We start from the raw sequence: 23,315 nt of genomic DNA on the forward strand, positions 1-23,315 counted from the left end.
AAATGTGTCACTGATGGTACATGCTCACAAAAGTGAGACTCGGACCCTACACTGTCCGCGTTGTGGCGAACTCTCAGCCTTCCTTAGGGGTCCTAAATTAAATGACACAAATTGTGTGGTACCTAAAACCATCAGTGACACATTTTATACCTAAATAAATCCTGAGGCTGCTTTAATATGGGGTTTTTTTAAAAAAAAAAAATCTGACTGTTTGAATAAACAGTATTTCTTGGACATCCAGAGACTTGGGTTCCACTTTGTGCCTTCGCATTTCGAGTTGGTGAAAATGGCCATGCCTAAAGTTAGGCAAGACACCTGTCACTAAGCACTGTTCTGTAAATGGTACCTAACTTTAGTTACAAAATCATAGAACGAGGGAGATAGTGCTTAAATCATCTTTCATCTAGGGTTTTATTGAACCAAGATCACTGATCAGGCTGGCGTGAACCCAGACAATTATAGGAAAGAACACAAAACTCCTAAACAATCATATGACAATAAATAATCCAATAAACTCTGTTCTTGGGGAAATATATGAATGAGAGAGAGGGTTTGAGACCTTAGTCACTAATTGTGATTATTTGACTCATCTTTACTGTCAGGTCTTGCTTCTGATTGACTGACAGAAGCATTTTTACATTCTAACCCAGGGGTGTCAAAGTCCCTCCTCGAGGGCCGCAATCTGGTCGGGCTTTCAGGATTTCCCCAGTGAATATGCATGAGATCTATTAGCATACAATGAAAGCAGTGCATGCAAATAGATCTCAGGCATATTAATTGGGGAAATCCTGACCGGATTGCGGCCCTCGAGGAGGGACTTTGACAACCCTGTTCTAATACCTCCCTCCTGAAAAATAACATCCAAGATATCCAGAAAAGAACAAAAACTATAAGGTGTTTTGTTGTTGTTTTTTTTTAAAAAAAGAGGAAACTTTTGTCTATTATGTGTTGTAGATTTACTGATGTTAAACAGGAGGTTAGAATATCGATGAAGGTGGTCTCATCAGTAAGCAAAGATTCTAATAGCTGTAATAGTCTGAAGAAAACTAGATATCTCAAAGTTATTGCTACAAGGCAAGAGTTTCTAATGACGATGATGCTGAGCATCCAAGATAAAAGTTCACCAGTAAATTGGATCTACTCAATTGTAACAGTTCCATCACTGCCAAATGTTTTTTTTTTTTTAAAAATAGTCAACAAACATGAAACGGTATCATTGTTACAAAGCATGTAAACAGGAAGGAAGAATTAAACTGGGGTTCTTCCTGGATGCCTATTACTAGAACGTAAGGTCATGTTATTTGTGCGCTATTCGATCTATTTGCTGAAGTACTTTTGTGAACTGGAATTTTAGTGAACTCAGACCCCCATTTACCCACCCCCCAATCAAAGGTACACAGCGCAAGAAGATGCATGACAACCTACTAGCAATGCAAGCAGCAAAACTTGATCACCCCATCTCCAAGATGCTGACAACGACCGACTTCAAATCATTTCGAAAAGAAATCAAAACCCTGTTATTCAAAAAATTGATCAAGAAATCCTAACATCTCCATGTCTATCCCCACTCTTGTAAATTTCCCATCAAAGTCTCAACCATGTAAACAGCACCCTAATTTGTAATTTTCCTGGAAATGTCCAGTTATCTTCTTTTGTAATCCGCCTAGAACTGCAAGGTATTGGCGGAATAGAAGTCACTAATGTAATGTAATGTTTTTTTTAGGGTAAGTGGTATGGCAAATTAAATAAATGCAAACGTATATACTTGCTCACCTCTTCCCACTGGTGGATATAGCGGATGAGGCGGGAGAGCCGCAGCAGACGGAGAAGGCTGAGGATTTTGGTGAAGCGAACAATACGCAGTGCCCGAGCTGTTTTGTAAACCTCCGAATCAATGCGGGTCTCCACAATGAGAAATATGTAGTCCACGGGGATAGAGGAGATAAAATCCACCACAAACCAGCTCTTCAGGTACTTCATCTTAATCCTTTGGGGGTCCAAGATGATCTCCGTATTGTCCTCCACCACAATCCCTGTTCGGAAGTTCAGAACTAGATCAATGAGGAAGAAAGTGTCGGAGACCACATTGAAGACAATCCATGGTGTCGTGTTCTCATCTTTAAAGAAGGTGATGCCCACAGGGATGATGATCAGGTTCCCTACCATCAGTAGCAGCATAGTGAGATCCCAATAAAATCTAGAACCAAAAACCAGAGGAAGATTAGGAAAATAAGAGGTATGAGAAAAAATTGAAAGAAAGAGAGAGAGAGAAAAAAAAAGCAACAGCAACTCAGAGACAAAGCCATAAACTCTTAATTGAAAGTGTTAGCAGCATGCAAATTGTCCTTATTAACTGATAATTAGAAAAATTAATTAAATATGCAATTTCCTTTGCAAAGTCATGTTAATCACCGTTACTTATTAATATACTGTGTTTCCCTGAAAATAAGACAGTGTCATATTAATTTTGGATCAAAAAAGCGAATTAGGGCTTATTTTCAGGGGATATCTTATTTTTTTTTCATGTACAGCAATCATCTCTCCTTTCCTCTCCTCCACTCCAATTATTTCTCTTTCATTTTTCCCTCCCCATGTGCAGCATCTTTCCTCCCCTCTCACCCATCCCCTTGTGCAGCATCTTTCTATCCCTCCCTCCCATCCCCCCTGTGCAGCAGAAACTAGCCGACCCTCCCACCATAGGACTGACATACCTCCACTCCGAGGCCTCTTAAAGAAGCAGTGGCAGCAGTGCTCTGAACGGGCTACTTCATGGCCTTCCCTCTGCCGCATTACTGATGATGTCATCAGTGATGTGGCAGGGGGAAGGCCCCGGCGGGGAAGGCTGCAAAGCAGCCCATTCAGAGCGCTGCTGCCGCCGCTGCTTTAGAAGGCTTCATAGTAGATGACGGCAGATAAAGACCCGAATGGTCCATCCAGTCTGCCCAACCTGATTCAATTTAAAATTTTTTTTTTTTTTTTTTTTTAATTTCTTCTTAGCTTTTTCTGGGCGAGAATCCAAAGCTTTACCCGGTACTGTGCTTGGGTTCCAACTGCCGAAATCTCTGTTAAGACTTACTCCAGCCCATCTACACCCTCCCAGCCATTGAAGCCCTCCCCTGCCCATCCTCCTCCAAACGGCCATACACAGACACAGACCGTACAAGTCTGCCCAGTAACTGGCCTAGTTCAATCTTTAATATTATTTTCTGATTCTAAATCTTCTGTGTTCATCCCACGCTTCTTTGAACTCAGTCACAGTTTTACTCTCCACCACCTCTCTCGGGAGCGCATTCCAGGCATCCACCACCCTCTCCGTAAAGTAGAATTTCCTAACATTGCCCCTGAATCTACCACCCCTCAACCTCAAATTATGTCCTCTGGTTTTACCATTTTCCTTTCTCTGGAAAAGATTTTGTTCTACGTTAATACCCTTTAAGTATTTGAACGTCTGAATCATATCTCCCCTGTCTCTCCTTTCCTCTAGGGTATACATATTCAGGGCTTCCAGTCTCTCCTCATATGTCTTCTGGTGCAAGCCTCCTATCATTTTCGTCGCCCTCCTCTGGACCGCCTCAAGTCTTCTTACGTCTTTCGCCAGATACGGTCTCCAAAACTGAACACAATACTCCAAGTGGGGCCTCACCAATGACCTGTACAGGGGCATCAACACCTTCTTTCTTCTACTGACTACGCCTCTCTTTATACAGCCCAGAATCCTTCTGGCAGCAGCCACTGCCTTGTCACACTGTTTTTTCGCCTTTAGATCTTCGGACACTATCACCCCAAGGTCCCTCTCCCCGTCCGTGCATATCAGCTTCTCTCCTCCCCAGTGGCGTACCTAGGGTATGTGGCACCCGGGGCCCATCATTTTTTGACACCCCCCCCCCCCCCTCATGTAAAATTTTTTTTTTTTTTTTTTTTTTGCAATAACCATGAAATGGAATAAATGGTCAGAATAGAAACAGGCAGTGAAAATTTTCTTTTTTTTTTTTTTTTTTTCAAAGTATTTTTATTGAGAATGGCAAAAGGTCCAGACAAGCAACCATGGTCTGTACAGAAACTTATACATTATCAAAAAGAACACAGAATGAGAGTAACAGCAACAACAAGCATGAACAAGCCTCTCCCAAGAGAAAATTGCCAATGAGAGGCATAGCAATACACAACAAAAGGCCAAAACTTGGGGCAAGCAAACAAATCCCACCCCAGAACCCACAAGAATAATAAGCCGGACTAGACCCTCAGCCATATTTTATAATGAAAAAAACCCCCACAAGCAACAACACCCAGACCGCTCACCAGACACACCAATCCGCACAACAAGCACCCAAGAAACACCCAGCCACCACCCAGACAAAACTACCAGACACACCTACCCCACCAAGCCCAGACCCAACCCCCCCTCCCCAGAGAGTGCAAGCGCAAAGTGGACCGTGAAAAGGGCAGCTGCAGAAGTGGAAAGCCCCAGATAAGTAGGTTAGCTAAAGAAAGCCCACAGATAGAAGAAATCAGGATAACAGAAGTTCCAACAAATGCTCCCACAGAAAATTTTCTTTTATTGAACCTCATTTATGTAACCATTATTCCAAACATAACATAACATAAATTATGTCTGAATTGTCATGACATCAGAAGTACATATGGAGTAGTTGCAGGTGATGCTTGGGACAGTTCTGATTATGTTAGTTTGGTTTTATGTGTTTTTTTAATAGAAGGGTTTTTATTTCTTTTTTTAAGGTTTTGTAGTTTGTGGTCGAGGTCAATAGGTTGTAGAGTTGGGGGTCAAGTGTTGCAGCTCGAATGGCTAGGAGGTTGTCGAACAGTTTTTTTCTTTTGACGTTTTTGGTTGGAGGGTGTGTGAATGGTGCGTGAGTTCTCCTATGTCTGTTTGAAGTGGATTGAATTATTTAGCTGAAGAAATTAGTTACCCCCCCCCCATTCCACACACATTAATTCTCTTCCATTTTTGTTCCCATTATAAAAAAACACTGATAAGTTCCCAGGAAAAAAATACATTAAAATAAGAAGTGAAAACAAAGGCCCCTACAGATGAGAACATAACATAAGAATAGCCTAACTGGGTCACACCAATGGTCCATCATGCCCAGTAGCCCATTCTCATGGTAGCCAATAGTGCTGCCCGATTCAGAGAAAAATATTTCATTCGATCCGATTCACCCTGTTGAATCGATTTTTCGATTAGATTCACTGTTAATGACACCGCTTTTTAAGTTTAAACAAAGTATAACAATAAATTTCACAACAACAATAAATTTCACAAAGTACTTTAAAAAAAAAAAATCACATTTTTCCATTAAAGCAGTTCTGGAGACATTTGCTTGAACAGTCTTTTTTCCCAGTCCATAAGCAAGCAATATGAAAAAGATTTCCTTAATTATCTACTCAAACATTTTTGCTATTTACTTTCATTGTACCTATACTATTATTCAGTAGAAAAAATGGACTTAACTGTGCAGGAAATGAATCTCCTCATACACCCACCATATAGTGCAAAAATGTGCAAAGGTCTGTTTTTTTCTTTCGATCACTACATAGCCTAATGCCACACAAGCAGCGCTGTTACAAACATATTCTGAAGGTCAATGCTAAGGTTGACAAAGTTTCCTTCCTTGGACCAGAAGGAGATACTGACAAACCACTGGAAGAGATTCTAAAACAACTACCCAGAAATAACACCCAAAGACCCACTCAGTGTGTGAACCAGTTGAGTGGAGTGGACTAACTGGGGGTGGAAATGGGCCCAGAGTTTGCTCAGCAGAATTTCCCAGACTACCTCTTCCTCTCAACACACTGACATGCTACCACCACCACCAACACTAGGAACACCTCACCGAGTATGCCAGCAATGCTTATAAACTTTATAAAACACATTATTATATTTTCTTATAAAGCATATATTTTAACTGAACTCAGCCTTGCCATTCACAAAAATAGAAAAGTTCCCATTTCAAGCTGTCTCATGTACACTTTTCAAATCTAACATATTGTAATCACAAAACAGAAAATAAAATTATTTTTTCTACCTTTTGTTCTCTGATCAATATTCAAATCTTGTTGGTCCCAGGCTCTTGTTGTCTTGCTTGCCAGGGTCTCCTTTCTCCGTGCTAACCATCCGTCTGCCATCTCTGTTCTCCCCTTCCGTTTCCCTTCCCTCTCCCGGAGATCTGGCATCTTTCCTTTTTTTTGTCTCCATCCACAGATTCACCTTTTCTCAACTCCCCACCACCCCAGGATCCACCATCTCTCCCTTTCTGTTCCCAACTATCCTCCTATCCAGTATCTCTATCCCCCCTCCACACCATCCCCTGTTTCCAAGTTCTCTCCCTTTCTGTTCCTTCCCTCCCTAAATCCCATTATGCACCATCTCTCTCCCACTCCTCTGTTTTTAGACCCATTATTTCTAACCCCCAAAGTCTGGCATATGCACGTATCTTTGAACCCCCCCTTCCCTCTCTCCCTCTGTGTACTTTTACACCAGGACCCCCCTCCCCCGAAGGTCTGTCCCCCCTCCGAAGGGCTACACCCCACCCCTGAAGACCTGCACCCCCCGAAGGACTTTACCTCCCACCCGAAGGTCTGTCCCCCTCTGAAGGCCTAAACCCCACCCCTGAAGGCCTGCACCCTCCCCGAAGGATTGTACCCCCCACCCGAAGGTCTGTCCCTCCCTGAAGGCCTGCAACCATCCCGAAGGCCTGCACCCACCCCGAATGCCTGCACCCACCCCGAAGGCCTGCACCCACCCCGAAGGCCTGCACCCCCGAAGGCCTGTCCCCCCCCTTGAAGGCCTGACCCCCCCTTGAAGGCCTGCCTGCTTGTCCCCCCTTGAAGGCCTATCCCCCCTTAAAGGTCTGCCTGTCCCACCCCCTTGTAGGCCTGTCCCCCCTTAAAGGTCTGCCTGTCCCACCCCCTTGTAGGCCTGTCCCCCCCTTGAAGGCCTGACCCCCCCTTGAAGGCCTGCCTGCTTGTCCCCCCTTGAAGGCCTGTCCCCCCCCTTGAAGGTTGGCACCCCCCCAAAGGCCTGCACCCCCTTGTAGGCCTGTCCCCCCCTTGAAGGCCTGCCTGCTTGTCCCCCCTTGAAGGCCTGTCCCCCCCCCTTGAAGGCCTGCACCCCCCCTTGAAGGTTGGCACCCCCCCAAAGGGCTGCACCCCCTTGAAGGCCTGCACCCCCTTGAAGGTCGGCACCCCCCCTGAAGGCATGCACCCCCCCTGAAGGCCTGTCCCCCCTTGAAGGCCTGTCCCCCCCCCTTGTAGGCCTGCACCCCCTTGTAGGCCTGCCCCCCCCCCTTGTAGGCCTGTCCCCCCCTTGAAGGCCTGCCTGCCTGTCCCCCCCTTGAAGGCCTGCACCCCCTTGAAGGTCTGCACCCCCCCCCCGAAGACCTGCACCCCCCCTTGAAGGCCTGCCTGCCTGCCTGTCACCCCCCTCCCCCTTGAAAGTCTGCCTGCCCGCCCGCCCGCCCCACCCTGAAGGCCTGATGCCCCGACCCACCCCGAAGGACCATTCGCCCCCCTGGCCTCCCCGCACTACCTATGAAGCAGCCGCAGCAGGATCGCGACGTCAGCTATATTTGCGCTACTTAGGAGCTGCTTCCTGCGTCGCGGTCCCGCCCCCTCCTCTGACATCAGAGGAGGGACGGGACCGCGGCGCAGGAAGCAGCGCCCAAGCAGCTGAGGGATTGCTGACGTCGCGATCCTGCTGCGGGCTGCTTCATAGGTGTGCTGGAAGGTCAGTGGGGCGAGCGGTCCTTCGGGCGTGGGGGGGGACTGAGCGGCAAGGCCGGGAACACCCCCTCAGGGCTGGTACCCGGGGCGGCCCGCCCCCCCCGCACCCCCCTAGGTACGCCACTGCACCGAACCAAACTGATAGAAGGAGAATGAGCTTCTTCAGGGATCTGACCCAGTTCTAATACCTCTCCGTCTCCGTGCCGACCGACCCCCTCAAGGACCGACCCTTGGAAACATGTTTTCAGGCTTGGAATCCAGTTAAAAGGCAATAGACGCTCTGTCTATACCTGGGACCAAACTGAAAGAAATTTGTCCAGCCCTGGCAAGTTCAAACCCAACTCAAACCAAATTCTGCACTCCTGGGGAAGGGGGAGGTTTTGCTTCTGAGAAAGTGCTCCTTAGTACATCAGAATCTCTGTCTGCTTCTTGGCACCAGCACTGGAGAAATAATGAGACGCCCTACTTTCTTTCTGCATGTGAAGCCATCTGGAGGGGGGGGGGGGTGTGTTTGTGAGTACCAGAAGGCACTGCGAGGAAGGAACGGGGTATATTAGTAGATCTGTGTGTGATGGAGGGCACTAGGGCCAGCAGGAGTGAGGTACATAGTTAGAGCTGTAGAGGGGGGGAAAGGTGTCCCTATTGCAAGGGAGGAGTGAGGTTTTCCCTCGCCTTTTCTTCAGTCCTAAAGTTCACATTTTCTGGCTTTGGCTGCCTTCAGCAGTCATGCGACCGGGTAACAAAGCCCCCTGACACTGCACGCTGTCTGATTCGGCTGCTGTTGAACAGTCTCAGGCTGAGTGGAATTTGGGTTATGAGCTGCAGGGAGTGGTTGTGAATTTCTCCGTGAGAACCTTGTGCATCCTCCTCCAGCTTGAGTTCCGATCCTCCCCGAGGCTGACGTATTTCCTGTTGCCTCAGCTTTCAACAGCAATCTGACCTGGAGGAGGGGAGAACAAGGCCTGGGAATGCATTTATCTGAGTTTGGGGTTTAGGTTTCTGCCACTTGGTGCTGAATGTAAGACGCGCGCACGAGGACGCGCACGCGTAGACGTCCGCACGTAGACGCCCGCACTAGACGTCCCCACGTAGACGGCCGCACTAGACGTCCCCACGTAGACGTCCGCACTAGACGTCCGCACTAGACGTCCCCACGTAGACGTCCGCACTAGACGTCCGCACTAGACGTCCCCACGTAGACGTCCGCACTAGACGTCTAGTGCGGGCGTCTAGTGCGGACGTCTACGTGGGGACGTCTAGTGCGGACGTCTAGTTCGGACGTCTAGTGCGGGCGTCTACGTGGGGACGTCTAGTGGGGACGTCTAGTGCAGGCGTCTAGTGCGGACGTCTACGTGGGGACGTCTAGTGCGGGCGTCTAGTGCGGACGTCTAGTGCGGACGTCTAGTGGGGACGTCTAGTGGGGACGTCTATTGCGGACGTCTAGTGGGGACGTCTAGTGCGGACGTCTAGTGGGGACGTCTATTGCGGACGTCTAGTGGGGACGTCTAGTGCGGACGTCTAGTGGGGACGTCTAGTGCGGGCGTCTAGTGGGGACGTCTAGTGCGGGCGTCTAGTGCGGGCGTCTAGTGGGGACGTCTATTGCGGACGTCTAGTGGGGACGTCTATTGCGGACGTCTAGTGGGGACGTCTAGTGCGGGCGTCTAGTGGGGACGTCTAGTGCGGGCGTCTAGTGCGGACGTCTATTGCGGACGTCTAGTGCGGACGTCTACGTGGGGACGTCTAGTGCGGACGTCTAGTGCGGACTCAAGCTGGAGGAGGATGCACAAGGTTCTCACGGAGAAATTCACAACCACTCCCTGCAGCTCATAACCCAAATTCCACTCAGCCTGAGAAGGGTTCCGGCACGCAAACTGTTCAACAGCAGCCGAATCAGACAGCGTGCAGGGTCAGGGGGGCTTTGTTACCCGGTCGCATGACTGCTGAAGGCAGCCAAAGCCAGAAAATGTGAACTTTAGGACTGAAGAAAAGGCGAGGGAAAACCTCACTCCTCCCTTGCAATAGGGACACCCTCCTTCTCCCCCCCCCCCCCTCTACAGCTCTAACTATGTACCTCACTCCTGCTGGCCCTAGTGCCCTCCATCACACACAGATCTACTAATATACCCCGTTCCTTCCTCGCAGTGCCTTCTGGTACTCACAAACACCCCCCCCCCCTCCAGATGGCTTCACATGCAGAAAGAAAGTAGGGCGTCTCATTATTTCTCCAGTGCTGGTGCCAAGAAGCAGACAGAGATTCTGATGTACTAAGGAGCACTTTCTCAGAAGCAAAACCTCCCCCTTCCCCAGGAGTGCAGAATTTGGTTTGAGTTGGGTTTGAACTTGCCAGGGCTGGACAAATTTCTTTCAGTTTGGTCCCAGGTATAGACAGAGCGTCTATTGCCTTTTAACTGGATTCCAAGCCTGAAAACATGTTTCCAAGGGTCGGTCCTTGAGGGGGTCGGTCGGCACGGAGACGGAGAGGTATTAGAACTGGGTCAGATCCCCGACCCACCCCGAAGGACCATTCGCCCCCCTGGCCTCCCCGCACTACCTATGAAGCAGCCGCAGCAGGATCGCGACGTCAGCTATATTTGCGCTACTTAGGAGCTGCTTCCTGCGTCGCGGTCCCGCCCCCTCCTCTGACGTCAGAGGAAGCAGCGCCCAAGCAGCTGAGGGATTGCTGACGTCGCGATCCTGCTGCGGGCTGCTTCATAGGTGTGCTGGAAGGTCAGTGGGGCGAGCGGTCCTTCGGGCGTGGGGGGGGACTGAGCGGCAAGGCCGGGAACACCCCCTCAGGGCTGGTACCCGGGGCGGCCCGCCCCCCCCCCCCCCCCCCCCCTAGGTACGTCCTCCCAGCATATACGGTTCCTTCCTATTATTAATCCCCAAATGCATTACTCTGCATTTCTTTGCATTGAATTTTAGTTGCCAGGCATTAGACCATTCCTCTAACTTTTGCAGATCCTTTTTCATATTTTCCACTCCCTCTTCGGTGTCTACTCTGTTACAAATCTTGGTATCACTGGTCTGTCAGGTCTCACTGGGGTGGGGGTTGCTGAATTGACGAGTCTGATTTTTTCGGTGAATCAGGCAGGGATGGAGTTAGGGACATTTGTGGGTGGGGGGGCCTTCAGGGGTCGATCTTAACTAGTTTTTTTTTTGGGGGGGTAAGGTTTATATTAGGAGCATCTTTAAAAATCATGCTAGGACTTATTTTTGGGGTAGGTCTTATTTTCAGGGAAACAGGGTATCTAGAACACTTAATCCTTTAAATATTGTTAAAGGAGGACTTTCATATACTTTGTAATCTTGCTCAAGGCTTTCCTATTTTATTGCCTGAATTAGGTCACTCAGATGAGTGTCAAATGCTCCTTAATTGCCTCTCTGGTCATAACCTATGAGGCCACGCCATCTTTAACAAGCCATCATGCATGTGAACAGTGTTCCATTCAAAATAATTCATGACCACAGCTAAAGTGGTTGACTGAAACTGGTCATCACAGATACAATTTGATTACGCTGCCTCCCCCATTGGCTCCTAGTTTCCAGTGACTTCCCAGCTGAGGCAATGGATTCAAGAATTGTGTCCCTGTTATAGAATTATCAGCTCCCCTCCAAACTGCAGAACCCAGAAGCTTGGCTGGAGATAATTAGGTACAGTACACTGCTTTTCCCTCTCATCCTGGGATACTCATTCAGTCCACCCTGATTCTATCTCTCCTGTTCCCCCTTCCCTTTGCTCGTTCCTCTCTATCTTTGCACTGCTTTAAACCACTAGGGTCATAGAAACATCTGCAACATCCACTATTTCCTCCTCTCCCTATTGGCTAAAGCTCTTTACACTGCATTGTGATGTCATAGAGCTTTATATTTATAGAAACATGATGGCAGATAAAGGCCAAATGGCCCATCCAGTCTGCACATCTTCAACATCCACTATCTCCTCCACTCCCTATTGGCTAAGGCTCTTTACACTGCATTGTGATGTTATATAGAAACATGATGGTAGATAAAGGCCAAATGGTCCATCCAGTCTGCACATCTTCAACATCCACTATCTCCTCCTCTCCCTATTGGCTAAGGCTCTTTACACTGCATTGTGATGTCATAGAGCTTTATAGTTATAGAAACATAGAAACATGATAAAGGCCAAATGGCCAATCCAGTCTGCACATCTGCAACATCCACTATCTCCTCCTCTCCCTATTGGCTAAGGCTCTTTACACTGCATTGTGATGTCATAGAGCTTTATAGTTATAGAAACATAGAAACATGATGGCAGATAAAGGCCAAATGGCCCATCCAGTCTGCCCATTTACAGCATCCACTATCTCTCTCTGCAACTCCAGAAGAACTGGGGGGGGGGGGGGGAGGCATTGTAGTATTGTAGTGCTATGTCCTTGTCCTGATTACCTGGACCTCAATTATGTAATTATTTTTATTTAAAATCACTTTTATCTTTCCATTTGAGTTCTAAGCAAGCAAACTTACAAAGGGAAAAAAATAGTGACTGGGGAAAAAAGAGAAAAGACTCCTGATGCAACTGCACTGAAGGCATCATTTTTTGTATTTGTTAATAATTAAAATCAACCTTACTGCCCTCCTCATATGATGTGTAATCTAAGATGCAGGCAAGTACTGTCGCTTCTGGGCTGAATGTGGCTCTTTGGGAAATAAGAAAGAAATAACAGAACAACAACAACAAAAAAAAGGCATCCAACAGTACCAGCTATTTTTTCATATTGCTCCCATTGACCAAAATGCAGCCGTTATCAGGCAAGGTACAATGGAGATGCTGCCTGCACGAGCCAAAACTGAAAAGCACACCATGAAAAGGTAGACATTTAGAGCTGGCAGGTGTTAGGTCTTTGTGATATTTGTAAGGTTGCCCACCAGGAGTACAAATACACAGGCTGTATATCACAGCAAATGCAACGAAAACCAAAGGAAAGGGTAAAAAAAAAAAAGGCAAAGGGAATGTCTAACCACGGAAGATGCTTTCATGTACTTTGACGGCTACATCTTAACCATGCTTACATGCTGCAGCTGAACGAAGCTGACAGGATGTATAATGTGAAACGAGCATGTCAATCTCCTCTTCCTCAGTGTTCCATCCTGTTCTGGAGCACCATGCATGAGTTCTCCTAGGCATTGATATTATTTCCCTCTTCTTCTTTTTATTATTATTTATTTATACATATTTCGAAAAATAAACTCTTGTTTTAAGAAATATAGATAGTAAAAATAATAATACAAATCAGCAATTGCTGCTAAGCCAGAAAATAATATACAATCTTTCTTAGACCACTAAATTAGAGAAAGGTTTAGGAGAAAAGAAAAAGGAGTGAAGAGAAACTCCAATAGAAGAAAAGATAAAAATATCAACACAAAGGCATAGGCTTAACAACCCAATCCCATTATCCTAATTGCCATTCATTGAATCTTTCCGGCTGCCAAGTTTTTCAAGTCCAGAAAAGCTCGCAATTGGTCTGGAGTATAGAAGACATATCATACTCCCAAATATTGTATCAAACATTTGCATGGAAATGCAAGTAGAAATGTTGCTCCGAGAGTCAATGTCTCAGCAATTATTTCCCTCTTCTTACAGATGTATACCATGGGACTGAACAGGGGGCGGATAATGTGTTCTAAGCACAGCAGAAAATCTTTTTGTAAAATTGTCCAGACTTTATGGGGGTAATTCTATAAAATGCGCACTAACATTAAGGGGTCCTATTATTAATGTGTGCTAACCTATTTAGCGCATGCTAAATGCTAAGGCATCCATTATATCCTATGGGCATCTTAGCATTTAGCATGCGCTAAATCGGTTAGCGCACCTTAATAAAAGGACCCATAAATGATTGGAATACCTTCATTTACGGACATTTGTTTTTGGTTCAAATTCTTTATGACACAAATGTATGGGGTTTTCACCAAAAAACATATGAGATGAGACTTGAAGATATGAATATGTACTTGTATACCATAGAAGAGAAGAGGGACAGGAGAGAGATGACAGTGCTTAAACACTTGAAAAATATGAATGTATTTGTAATTTATTCATTTATATCCCACTTTATACAAAGCGGGTCACAATTCAAGTTTCAAGTTTATTAGGATTTTTATATACCGCCTATCAAGGTTATCTAAGCGGTTTTTACAATCAGGTACTCAAGCATTTTCCCTCTCTGTCCCGGTGGGCTCACAATCTATCTAACGTACCTGAGGCTATGGAGGACTGAGTGACTTGCCCAGGGTCACAAGGAGCAGCGCGGGGTTTGAACCCACAACCCCAGGGTGCTGAAGCTGTAGATCCAACCACTGCGCCACACACAGTATAAATATACAAATGCAATAATACAGACATTACAGGCCTAAAAACAGTAAAGAAATCAGCGGCCAGCGCTCATATATGCACGAAAAAAAAGAAGAAAACCTTAGATCCCATACTTCATCTTGCAAAATAAATATTGTTTCAATAATCGCTCAAAATTGCACAGATTAGTGCTAAACGAAAAATACTTACGCAAGCTCTATGTAGGTGTTAGCGTTTAGCGCGTGGGGCATTGTAGTGCACGCTAAAACCGCTAGCACACCTTAGTAAAAGGAGCCCTTGGTGCGAGTCCCTGTTTATTTTCCCCAAATGTATCAGAGCCCAGTGTTCATTGGGAGTTATGCTTTCAGGGGGAACATCAACCACTAGAGCAGTGGTCTCAAACTCACAGCCCGCCAGGTACTATTTTGAGGCCCTCGGTATGTTTATCATAATTACAAAAGTAAAATAAAACAGTTTCTTGATCATATGTCTTTTTAGCTATAAATGACAATATTATTATTAAGACTTAGCCAAAAGGAAAGATTTATAAAGAGTTTTCCTCATGCAAAATTGTCATTTTTTTAAATAAGACATTAACCATTCTTTTTCTGAGGCCCTCCAAGTACCTACAAATCCAAAATGTGGCCCTGCAAAGGGTTTGAGTTGAAGACCACTGGCCTATAGGAAGAGGAGATGCAAATGTTAAGAGCCTTAGCCAATAGGGAGAGCAGGAGATAGTGGATGCTGTGGATGGCCATCGTGTTACTATGTTTCTATAACCATAAAGTTCTATGACATCACAATGCAGGTGTAAAGAGCCTTAGCCTATAGCAGTGGTCTCAAACTCGCAGCCCGCCAGGTCCTATTTTGAGGCCCTCAATATGTTTATCATAATCACAAAAGTAAAATAAAACCGTTTCTTGATCAAATGTCTCTTTAGCTATAAATTACAACATTATTATTAAGACTTAACCAAAAGGAAAGATTTATAAACTATAAAGAGTTTTACTGCATGCAAAATTGTCTTTTCTTTAATAAGACATATTTTTTTCTAAGGCCCTCCAAGTACCTACAAATTCAAAATGTGGCCCTGCAAAGGGTTTGAGTTTGAGACCACTGCACTAGAGGATTAGCAGGGTGACCCTCCATAATCCCACCAATTCAGAGCTGCTCTATAGGAACAGTTTTTTGAAACCTAGATGTCCCAGGTAGTAGGTGTAAATCCCCACATGTTTCTGTTAGGACATAGTTGTTCATTCCTTTCTGAACGAGGGTTTATTTTTTAATGTCTGCCCTACTCCCACCCAATAATATCACCTATCATCTCACTATAATGCAGAATCAAAGAATGGCTTTTACTCCTATGGGATCTTCAGACCACCACTGAGTAATATAACTTCAAGTGGTATCAGTCCTCATTAGACCCAACGGATTGTTAGTAAGCCATACATTTTCTTTTTTTTTTTTTTCTTTTTGTTCATATATTTTATACTTTTTAATTTAATTTAATGTATAAAAATTTAATTAATAAATTCATATCTCTTCATGGTCGCATTGTTGTAACTTCCATAATCAAATGGTTCTTAGCTTTTTAGACTGCTCATCCCCTTATTGCTGGCGCATTTCGCAAGCTTTTCTCAAGGCGGGGGAATGCATAACAGGTTTAAACTAAATGTACACTGCGGCTGGTACAGAGTCAAAAAAAATCAAAGCACCCAAAAGCACACCTAGCCCATGCTGCCTTGACATTTGCACATTCTTCATATATAAAATTGTATTTCCTAACTAGATAAAATCAAAATTTAGATGTTTATTCAATATAGACATTTATAGATCTGTCATCTTTTCAACCTCTATGCAGAAGTAATCATGAGGAAACTGGACTTAGATGATTTGAGTTCTGGGGTGAAAATAGGTGGAAGAGCCATCAGCAATCTGAGATACACAGATGGTACTACCCTGCTGAAATGTGAGAAGGACCTCAAGAAGTTGATCCTGAAGTTGAAAGAAGAAAGCGAGAAGATGGGACTTTATCTGAACATCAAGAAGACAAAAATCATGACTACCACCAACAAGAAAGTCCACATAAAGATCAACAATGAAGAAATAGAAGCAGTTGCCAGATTTGTTTTCCTTGGTTTCCTCATTGATCACAGTGGTGGTTCAACAGAAGAGATCAAACATCAATTAGCACTGGGGCATGCAGCCATGGTGAGCATGGACCAAATATGGAAGGGCAAGGATGTCTCAGTCACCATCAAACAAAGGCTGATCACTGCCATTGTGTTCCCAATTGTGACATATGGCTGCGAGACATGAACCTTATGAAAGCAGATAAAAGAAAAATCAATGCCATTGAGCTGTGGTGCCGGAGAATACTTCTACGAATCCCCTTGGCAGCTAGGATCACCAACAAATATGTTATTGATTATATAAACCCAGAGTTGTCCCTGGAAGGCAAGATTATTGTTGTTAGGTGCCATTGACTTGTGCTCGAGTCCTAGAGACTTGATGAATTACAGATCTAAAAATAAATCGGTTTTGTGCTAGTCTAGATTCTCCAGCCTCATCCCCATGGTCGTTTTCAACGTGTCCAGCCATCTGAATATAGGTTGCCCTCTTCACCTGGTTCCTTCGATCTTCCCAAACATGATGACCTTTTCTAGTGATTTCTCTCTTCTGATAGTGTGACCATAATAAGACAGTCGTAACATCATCATTTGGGTTTCAAGTAACAAAGCCGGTTTGATCTCTTCCAGAATTGATTTGTTAGTTCTTCTGGCTGTCCACAGCATGTCTTCTTTGCTGCTGGTGATGAGCATTTTATCATCTGCATAGCACAGGTTGTTTATATTTCGGCCACCAACTATGAAACTGACACTCTCTTCTTCCAAATTTGGTTTTCTGAAGATGGTTTCACTATTCAGGTTGAACATGTAAAGTGACAAGATACATCATTGCTTGATGCCATGTTTAATTGGAAACCATTCAGGAAGGCAAGGTTACCAGACAGAGGTTGTGGTAAGAGCGGATAGTGTAGCTGGTTTTAAGATAGGTTTGGACAAGTTCCTGGAGGAAAAGTCCATAGTCTGTTATTGAGAAAGACATGGGGGAAGCCATTGCTTGCCATGGATTGGCAGCATGGAATGCTGCTACTCCTTGGGTTTTGGTCAGGTACTAGGGACCTGGATTGGCCACCATGAGAATGGGCTACTGGGCTTGATGGACCATTGGCTATTCTTATGTTCTACACTGACCTATTTTGGACATGTGATGAGGGTGAATTCACTAGAAAAGGAGGTGCTACTCGGAATGGTCAGTGGTAGAAAGAAGCAGGGGAGACCAAAGGCCTGTTGGCATGATACCATCAAGAGTGACATGGGAATGAACATCATGCAATTGAAAGAAGCCATGGAAAACAGGGAAGCATGGCGAGGACTAGTCTACAGAGTATCCAAAGTTCGGGCATGACTAAACAGATAGTAGTAGGAATAAAGTAATCTACATTCCTCGCCAAAGTTAAAGTCTGGTTGTTTACGTAAGCTTTTGAGTTTATAAAAAGTGTTATTTGAATATGTTGTATTTACAGACACATAAGTATTTCATGTAATCTGACCTGTATTGTTATATCTTATGGTTTAATTAACCATGGTTCTTCTTGATGTGTATACTGAAATTCTCCTATTTCTTTCTTTCTTTTTTATAGACTGTCTTGTTATAATTAATAAAGGTTGTATATAAAGTAAATAAACCTAAATGTAAAAGCTATCCAGCAGTAATTTGTCTACATCTTCATACAGCAACCTCGGTACCAGCATGAAGACTGGAATGCTATAATTATATCTTTTAACCATTAATTCACACCTTATCTTTCTGCATATGTTGTAGTTGAGGTAATTGAAAATTTAATATTTAGCTCCTCGTGTAATTTCCTTTTAACCTGGCTAGCCTTTACTTACTTCCACATTTAATGAAAAGCTGGTTTAACCTTAGCCCTGTTGTTTTCTATGGGGTATGGATTGGGAAGAGCTTCTTACCATGGGGCGGAGAGGCAAATGCTCCAATTCTCAAAGGAATTGAATGAACATTTACCTCGCCAGCCTGCGATAAGAAGCGCTTCCATGGTTTAGTAAAAGGAGCATTTAGAAGGTTTATGATCCTGCAGAAAGCAGCTTTTACAAAAATTTTCAGTGCACAGAATGCATATGATATGAAAATATGCTACAAAGAAAATATAGGCAAGGGTTTGGCAACTGTACTCTAATTAAAAAGAAGCATAAATCGTGCATTTGTGATGCATAAATCCAAGGGTCACATACCATTTGTTAGGGAAGGACATGGCAGTCATCAAATAGGAATGGACATGGGTAGTGTGATGGCAAAGAGATGAGTAAGAGGAGGGTGAAAATATAGCTGGTTGGGTAATATAATGGACTAATCAGAGACTAGGTGGTGATAAGCTATGTGCACCCTTTGGATATGATTCTTGATACGTGCAACCCAACTGCAGGCGGCCAATTGGGACACATTTTTGTTTAGTTTTTTAAGTGTTCTTGTAGGCCTCTGTAACACATCTATGGAGACACATGCTCACGCTTAAGCACACCCAAGGCAGGGCTTGGCCATGGTTTCGCCTGAAAGTGGCCTTGGGTGGGCTTAAGCATTAGTACATGTCTCCGTAGATGTGAGACAGATGCCTTAAATGTAGGCCTGCAAAATACTGGTCCACATTTAAGGCATCTATCTGGGAGCTTAGACACAATTCTGAATAGGATGCCGATGTGAGATTGACGTGATTGGTGACTGCTTCTTAGGCGGCTGACAATATCAACATCCTATACAGAATCAGGCCCTTATGTACTAATGCACCAACAGCTATACCATGTTTATGGCAGTTGTAACTGATGGTATGTTACATTCTCTGTGTGCCAGTGATGGTTTGCATTAGTATCCCATAACACATCTCAACATCAAAGCCCCATTATAGAACTGGTACTCTGCATGTGCCAATGGGGGGGGGGGGGGGGGGCTAGAATTGACACACAATTTTATAGAATTAATCCTGGAGTATGGCATAGGAATTGGAAGAGCTATGAATAAGCTCAGATACATAAGCACTGATTACAGCCACTAGAAAGAGGTGGTAATGTTACCTCTGTTTACAACTCTGATGAGACTTGACTTTAACCACTATGTTCAGTTCTTGGAACCACATCAATAAAAGAATATTGAAAAGGTGAAGGAAATTGGCAGATGGACCACCAAAATGGTTAATGATCTATATAGTAGAAAAATATTTAATGTGATGATGGATAAAGATCATAGGCCCCATGTTCTAAGACCTACTATATATGGAGTGGAGTAAGGAGTGAAGATAAATAGAAGGTGACAGGAAATATGATAGGAACATCCAAAAATCTCACATAGAACAGAAACCAGCATTTTATTTTAAACATGAGAAGTTCAAGGACAAAGGAGTCATCAGTAAAGATGGAGGGAGGCAAATAGAAGTATGAGGAAATTTATTTGCTAATTGGGTGGTGATCATCTTGAACAAATTTTAAGTAAGGATGGCAGGCACACAAAAATGACAGTACTCAAATATGCTTATGACAGATATAAAGGGACTCTTAGAGACAAGCAAAGGAGAAATATAGTAGAAACAGCAGAAGCTATGGCAGCATGATAGGCAAATAAAGTACAAATGGATAAAATCATTGGAGCACATGAACCTCATCTGCCAACATTTACATTTCTAATACATCATCTTTTCAAGGTCACGTATCTTATGATTTAGAGAACCATCCGATGTCATATGTGCCGGTCTCCATGGGTTCTTAGTTCCGACATCCTATATTCATTGCTGAACATGTGATGTTTATAAATGCTATAACTTTTCTACTAAGGTGAACATAACCTAAGATTACTTTTTTACTGTTTGTTTTGTGGAAGTGAGGAGAATTGCACTATAACAAATCTTCTGAGTGTTAACGTTAGGAAACAGACAACATTTCTCCAGTATGTTTTCAAAAGACTCTGCTGACATCAAGGGCACCACCAGCGGACAATTCAGCCCCCCATCTCCTTTTCCAGGACTCTTAATGTGATTCTCCAGTATCTCAGATCTCTGCTGGGTAGCCATCCTCTCCTGAAATACAATTGCATTATTTGGTTCTTGTATTTCTATAGATTGTTCCAACAGACCAATGCTCTTGACCAGTCTCCTAGCTCTTCCTGTATGGCCCTTGAGACTCACCCTTTGCTGATAATGTCCCAATATCTTTAGAACACTGTGCCACTGAAGCTCTTAATCAAACCAAAGCATCTCAAATAGTATGAAGGACTCACAGGAGGCTTCATTAAGCTGGCTCTCAAAGAGCCAGGGGGCCCAAACAAGGCTGAGACTTTCTCATCTCTAGGCCATTAGTGCCAGTTGAACTCTCCCTAGATTCCTTCCACTCATGGGACTTCACCCTTATGGCCTATTTGACCAGGCTCCAAGGTCTCCCCCATGGCCATAGCATCCAAAGCATCCTGCAGTAAAGTCTTCTTTGCTCTACGCCCAAGTCGTGCAAGCTGGATGGATTCTTCAGTACTCTGTGCTCCATGCTATGCTGTTGTAATTCTTCAGCAGGGGGAATAGGCCTGCTCTACTGGTCAAAACTGAGCGAGACCTTACACTCCATATGGGCCAGTTCTTCATGCAGCCCACAAACATTTGGAAACAATACAGCGGTCACAAGGGGTAAAGATATGTATGATGAAATTTGCAGCATTTTCCAGGCCCAGGCACTAGAGGTTTGGAAGGGTAGTTTTAGACCTTATTCTTTTGTTTCAAAGGCATTTAAACGGTAAAACGATTCAAACCCAGGCAAATAAGGAGAACCCTGGAGTTGCAGGAAACACATCTAATTATACTGGAGACATCTTGCTTCCCCTGCACTTCCACTTTTCTCATTCCCTACAGTGTTCTGCATCTATCTAATCAAAATCCTCAGTTATAGTAGACTATTTTATCAATAGCATCAAAGGTTAACTATTATTTGTTCATGTGCTGCTTTTCTAATGTTAGCAAACTGTTCCTCTGTTTTCTACCTCCCTAAACAATTGCTCGCAAATTTTTGACTTGGTCAATAAATTTAAGATTAAAATATACATGCTTATAGTTTGAGAACTGTATTACAGCAAGTAAGTTAAACTAAGTTAGGCATCCTAATTATCTTTATTCCTTCCTATCTGTCTGAAATTTTCATTGGTTTGGTGTTAGCTAGAATGGCCAAACCCCCTGAGACCAACCAGAGTGCGTACAGAGCTTCAGATAATCTCATTGGCTTTCCTTAACTTATGTTGTATCACAGAAGCATAGAAAATGACAACAGATCAAGCTCATATGGCTTACCGTGTCTGCCCATCCATAAAGAAAATTATCTCTTCCTCTCCCTTAGAGATCCTATTTGCTTGACCCATACTTTCTTGAATTTGTCCCCACCACCTCCATGCATCCACCAACCTTTCAGTACTCCTGAGTCTATGCCCTTATGCCTTCATCCTATGCCCCCTCATTCCAGTTTCCTTTTAATTAAAAGAAACTCGCCTCCCGTGCATCGATGCCACAGAGGTGTTTAAATGTCTCTATCATATTTCCCCTCCTCTGTCTTTCTTCCAAAGTATAAATATTGAGATAATTAAATCTTTCCCATTATGCTTTATGATGAAGACCACTGACCATTTTAGTAGCCTGTTTGTGCATTTGTTGGACAAATAGGGCTTACAGACTCGCCTGTAAATCAGTCATTTTCTTCTTTTCACTACATCTCTGAACCGGTCTTGAGTCCTGTTTTCCTTGACTTTGCTCCTTCCTTCGGTGCAGCTGCACTCTGATCACGCAGGTTCACGTAGGACTCTGCTTCCTGGAAGGCTGAACTGCTGTGTTATTGAAGTCACTGCACTTTAAAGCAATGACATTTTGTATCTTGGTCAAGTGTGACCCACTTAGTGATGGATCATTAAAATGAACCGCAAGGTGCTGAGTGCTGGTTACAGTGACACCAGTGGAGCTGAAAGCAGCCCTGGTGTCTTGAATACAAACAAGACGCGTCTTGTCTCTTTCATTATCATTGTGAATACATTATTGAAGATGCTTATGAAATACAATACAGCGTGCTGTCTGACTGGAAAGCAACTTTTGAAAATGAAGACATTATCCTACAGCGGCCTCCTGATGACAAAAGGATTGCAGTAAAAAGACACATTAAGGCTTGCCCACTAAAACATCCTATAAATTTCAATCGCCATAGAATATAGGCTAAACTTGTTCATTTATGTTTAACTAGTTTTATTAACTTTCCAAACAATACAAGAAAAATAAAGATAACATACATCTTCAACACAATATCCCCCATCCCAAGAACAACTGACCCCACCCCCCCTTCCCATTCCCCCAAAGTACCAAAAACCAATCACGCAATATTGAACAGAATATTGCAAAGAGTTATGTTAAACATTCAAAAGTCTACTGTGGGCATGAGATGTGAGAGTCAACCAAAAAGGCTCCCAAACACTACAAATAGTGCAGGGATCTCAAAGTCCCTCCTTGAGGGCCGCAATCCAGTCGGGTTTTCAGGATTTCCCCAATGAACATGCATTGAAAGCAGTGCATGCAAATAGATCTCATGCGTATTCCTTGGGGAAATCCTGAAAACCCGACTGAATTGCGGCCCTCAAGGAGGGACTTTGAGACCCCTGAAATAGTGTGACCCTGAAAACTTGTTCATTTATAAGAGGTTTTATTTTCTTTTTCAGTTACCCTACTATTACATTTTGATTATCAATGTAGGGTACTGTTAAGTGGGGTTTTTTTTACCACAAGTCAGGTTATTGTAGCACTTTGGTACAATAACGCCACCAAACAGTGGTCCATGTTGATAACTTCTCCCCTATACGTGGCACTGTTATCCTATTTCATGATGTTACCTCAAGAAATAAAACACAGCCTGAGCTTTTAAAGCCCTTTTCTTTGTGAAGTACAATGCTTTAAATCCCTTCCCCCATAATGATCCACAAAAATACAGGTTTTTATTAATACACTAGCTTTATAGCCCGTTACATTAACGGGTGCTAGAATATATGTGTGTGTGTCTTTATTTCTTTCTCTCTCTGTCTCCTTAGCCACTTTCTGTATTTCTGTCTTTCTTTCTTTTGGCTGTCCACCACCACCCCTTCACTGCTCCCATTATCCAGCAGCAGCCCTTCTCCC

General features: G+C 44.0%; 1 protein-coding gene across 1 annotated transcript in view; it reads right to left on the reverse strand.

Moving 5' to 3' along the window:
- Positions 1-23,315, reverse strand: part of HCN4 (hyperpolarization activated cyclic nucleotide gated potassium channel 4) — a 392,202-nt gene that overhangs the window by 245,367 nt on the left and 123,520 nt on the right. Inside the window, exon 2 of the mRNA XM_033920731.1 lies at positions 1,774-2,197. Within this exon, the coding sequence (XP_033776622.1) occupies positions 1,774-2,197 (424 nt within the window). The remainder of the gene's footprint in view (positions 1-1,773; positions 2,198-23,315) is intronic.

This window comes from Geotrypetes seraphini, chromosome 14 (assembly GCF_902459505.1).
Source record: "Geotrypetes seraphini chromosome 14, aGeoSer1.1, whole genome shotgun sequence".
Classification (NCBI taxonomy): domain Eukaryota; kingdom Metazoa; phylum Chordata; class Amphibia; order Gymnophiona; family Dermophiidae; genus Geotrypetes; species Geotrypetes seraphini.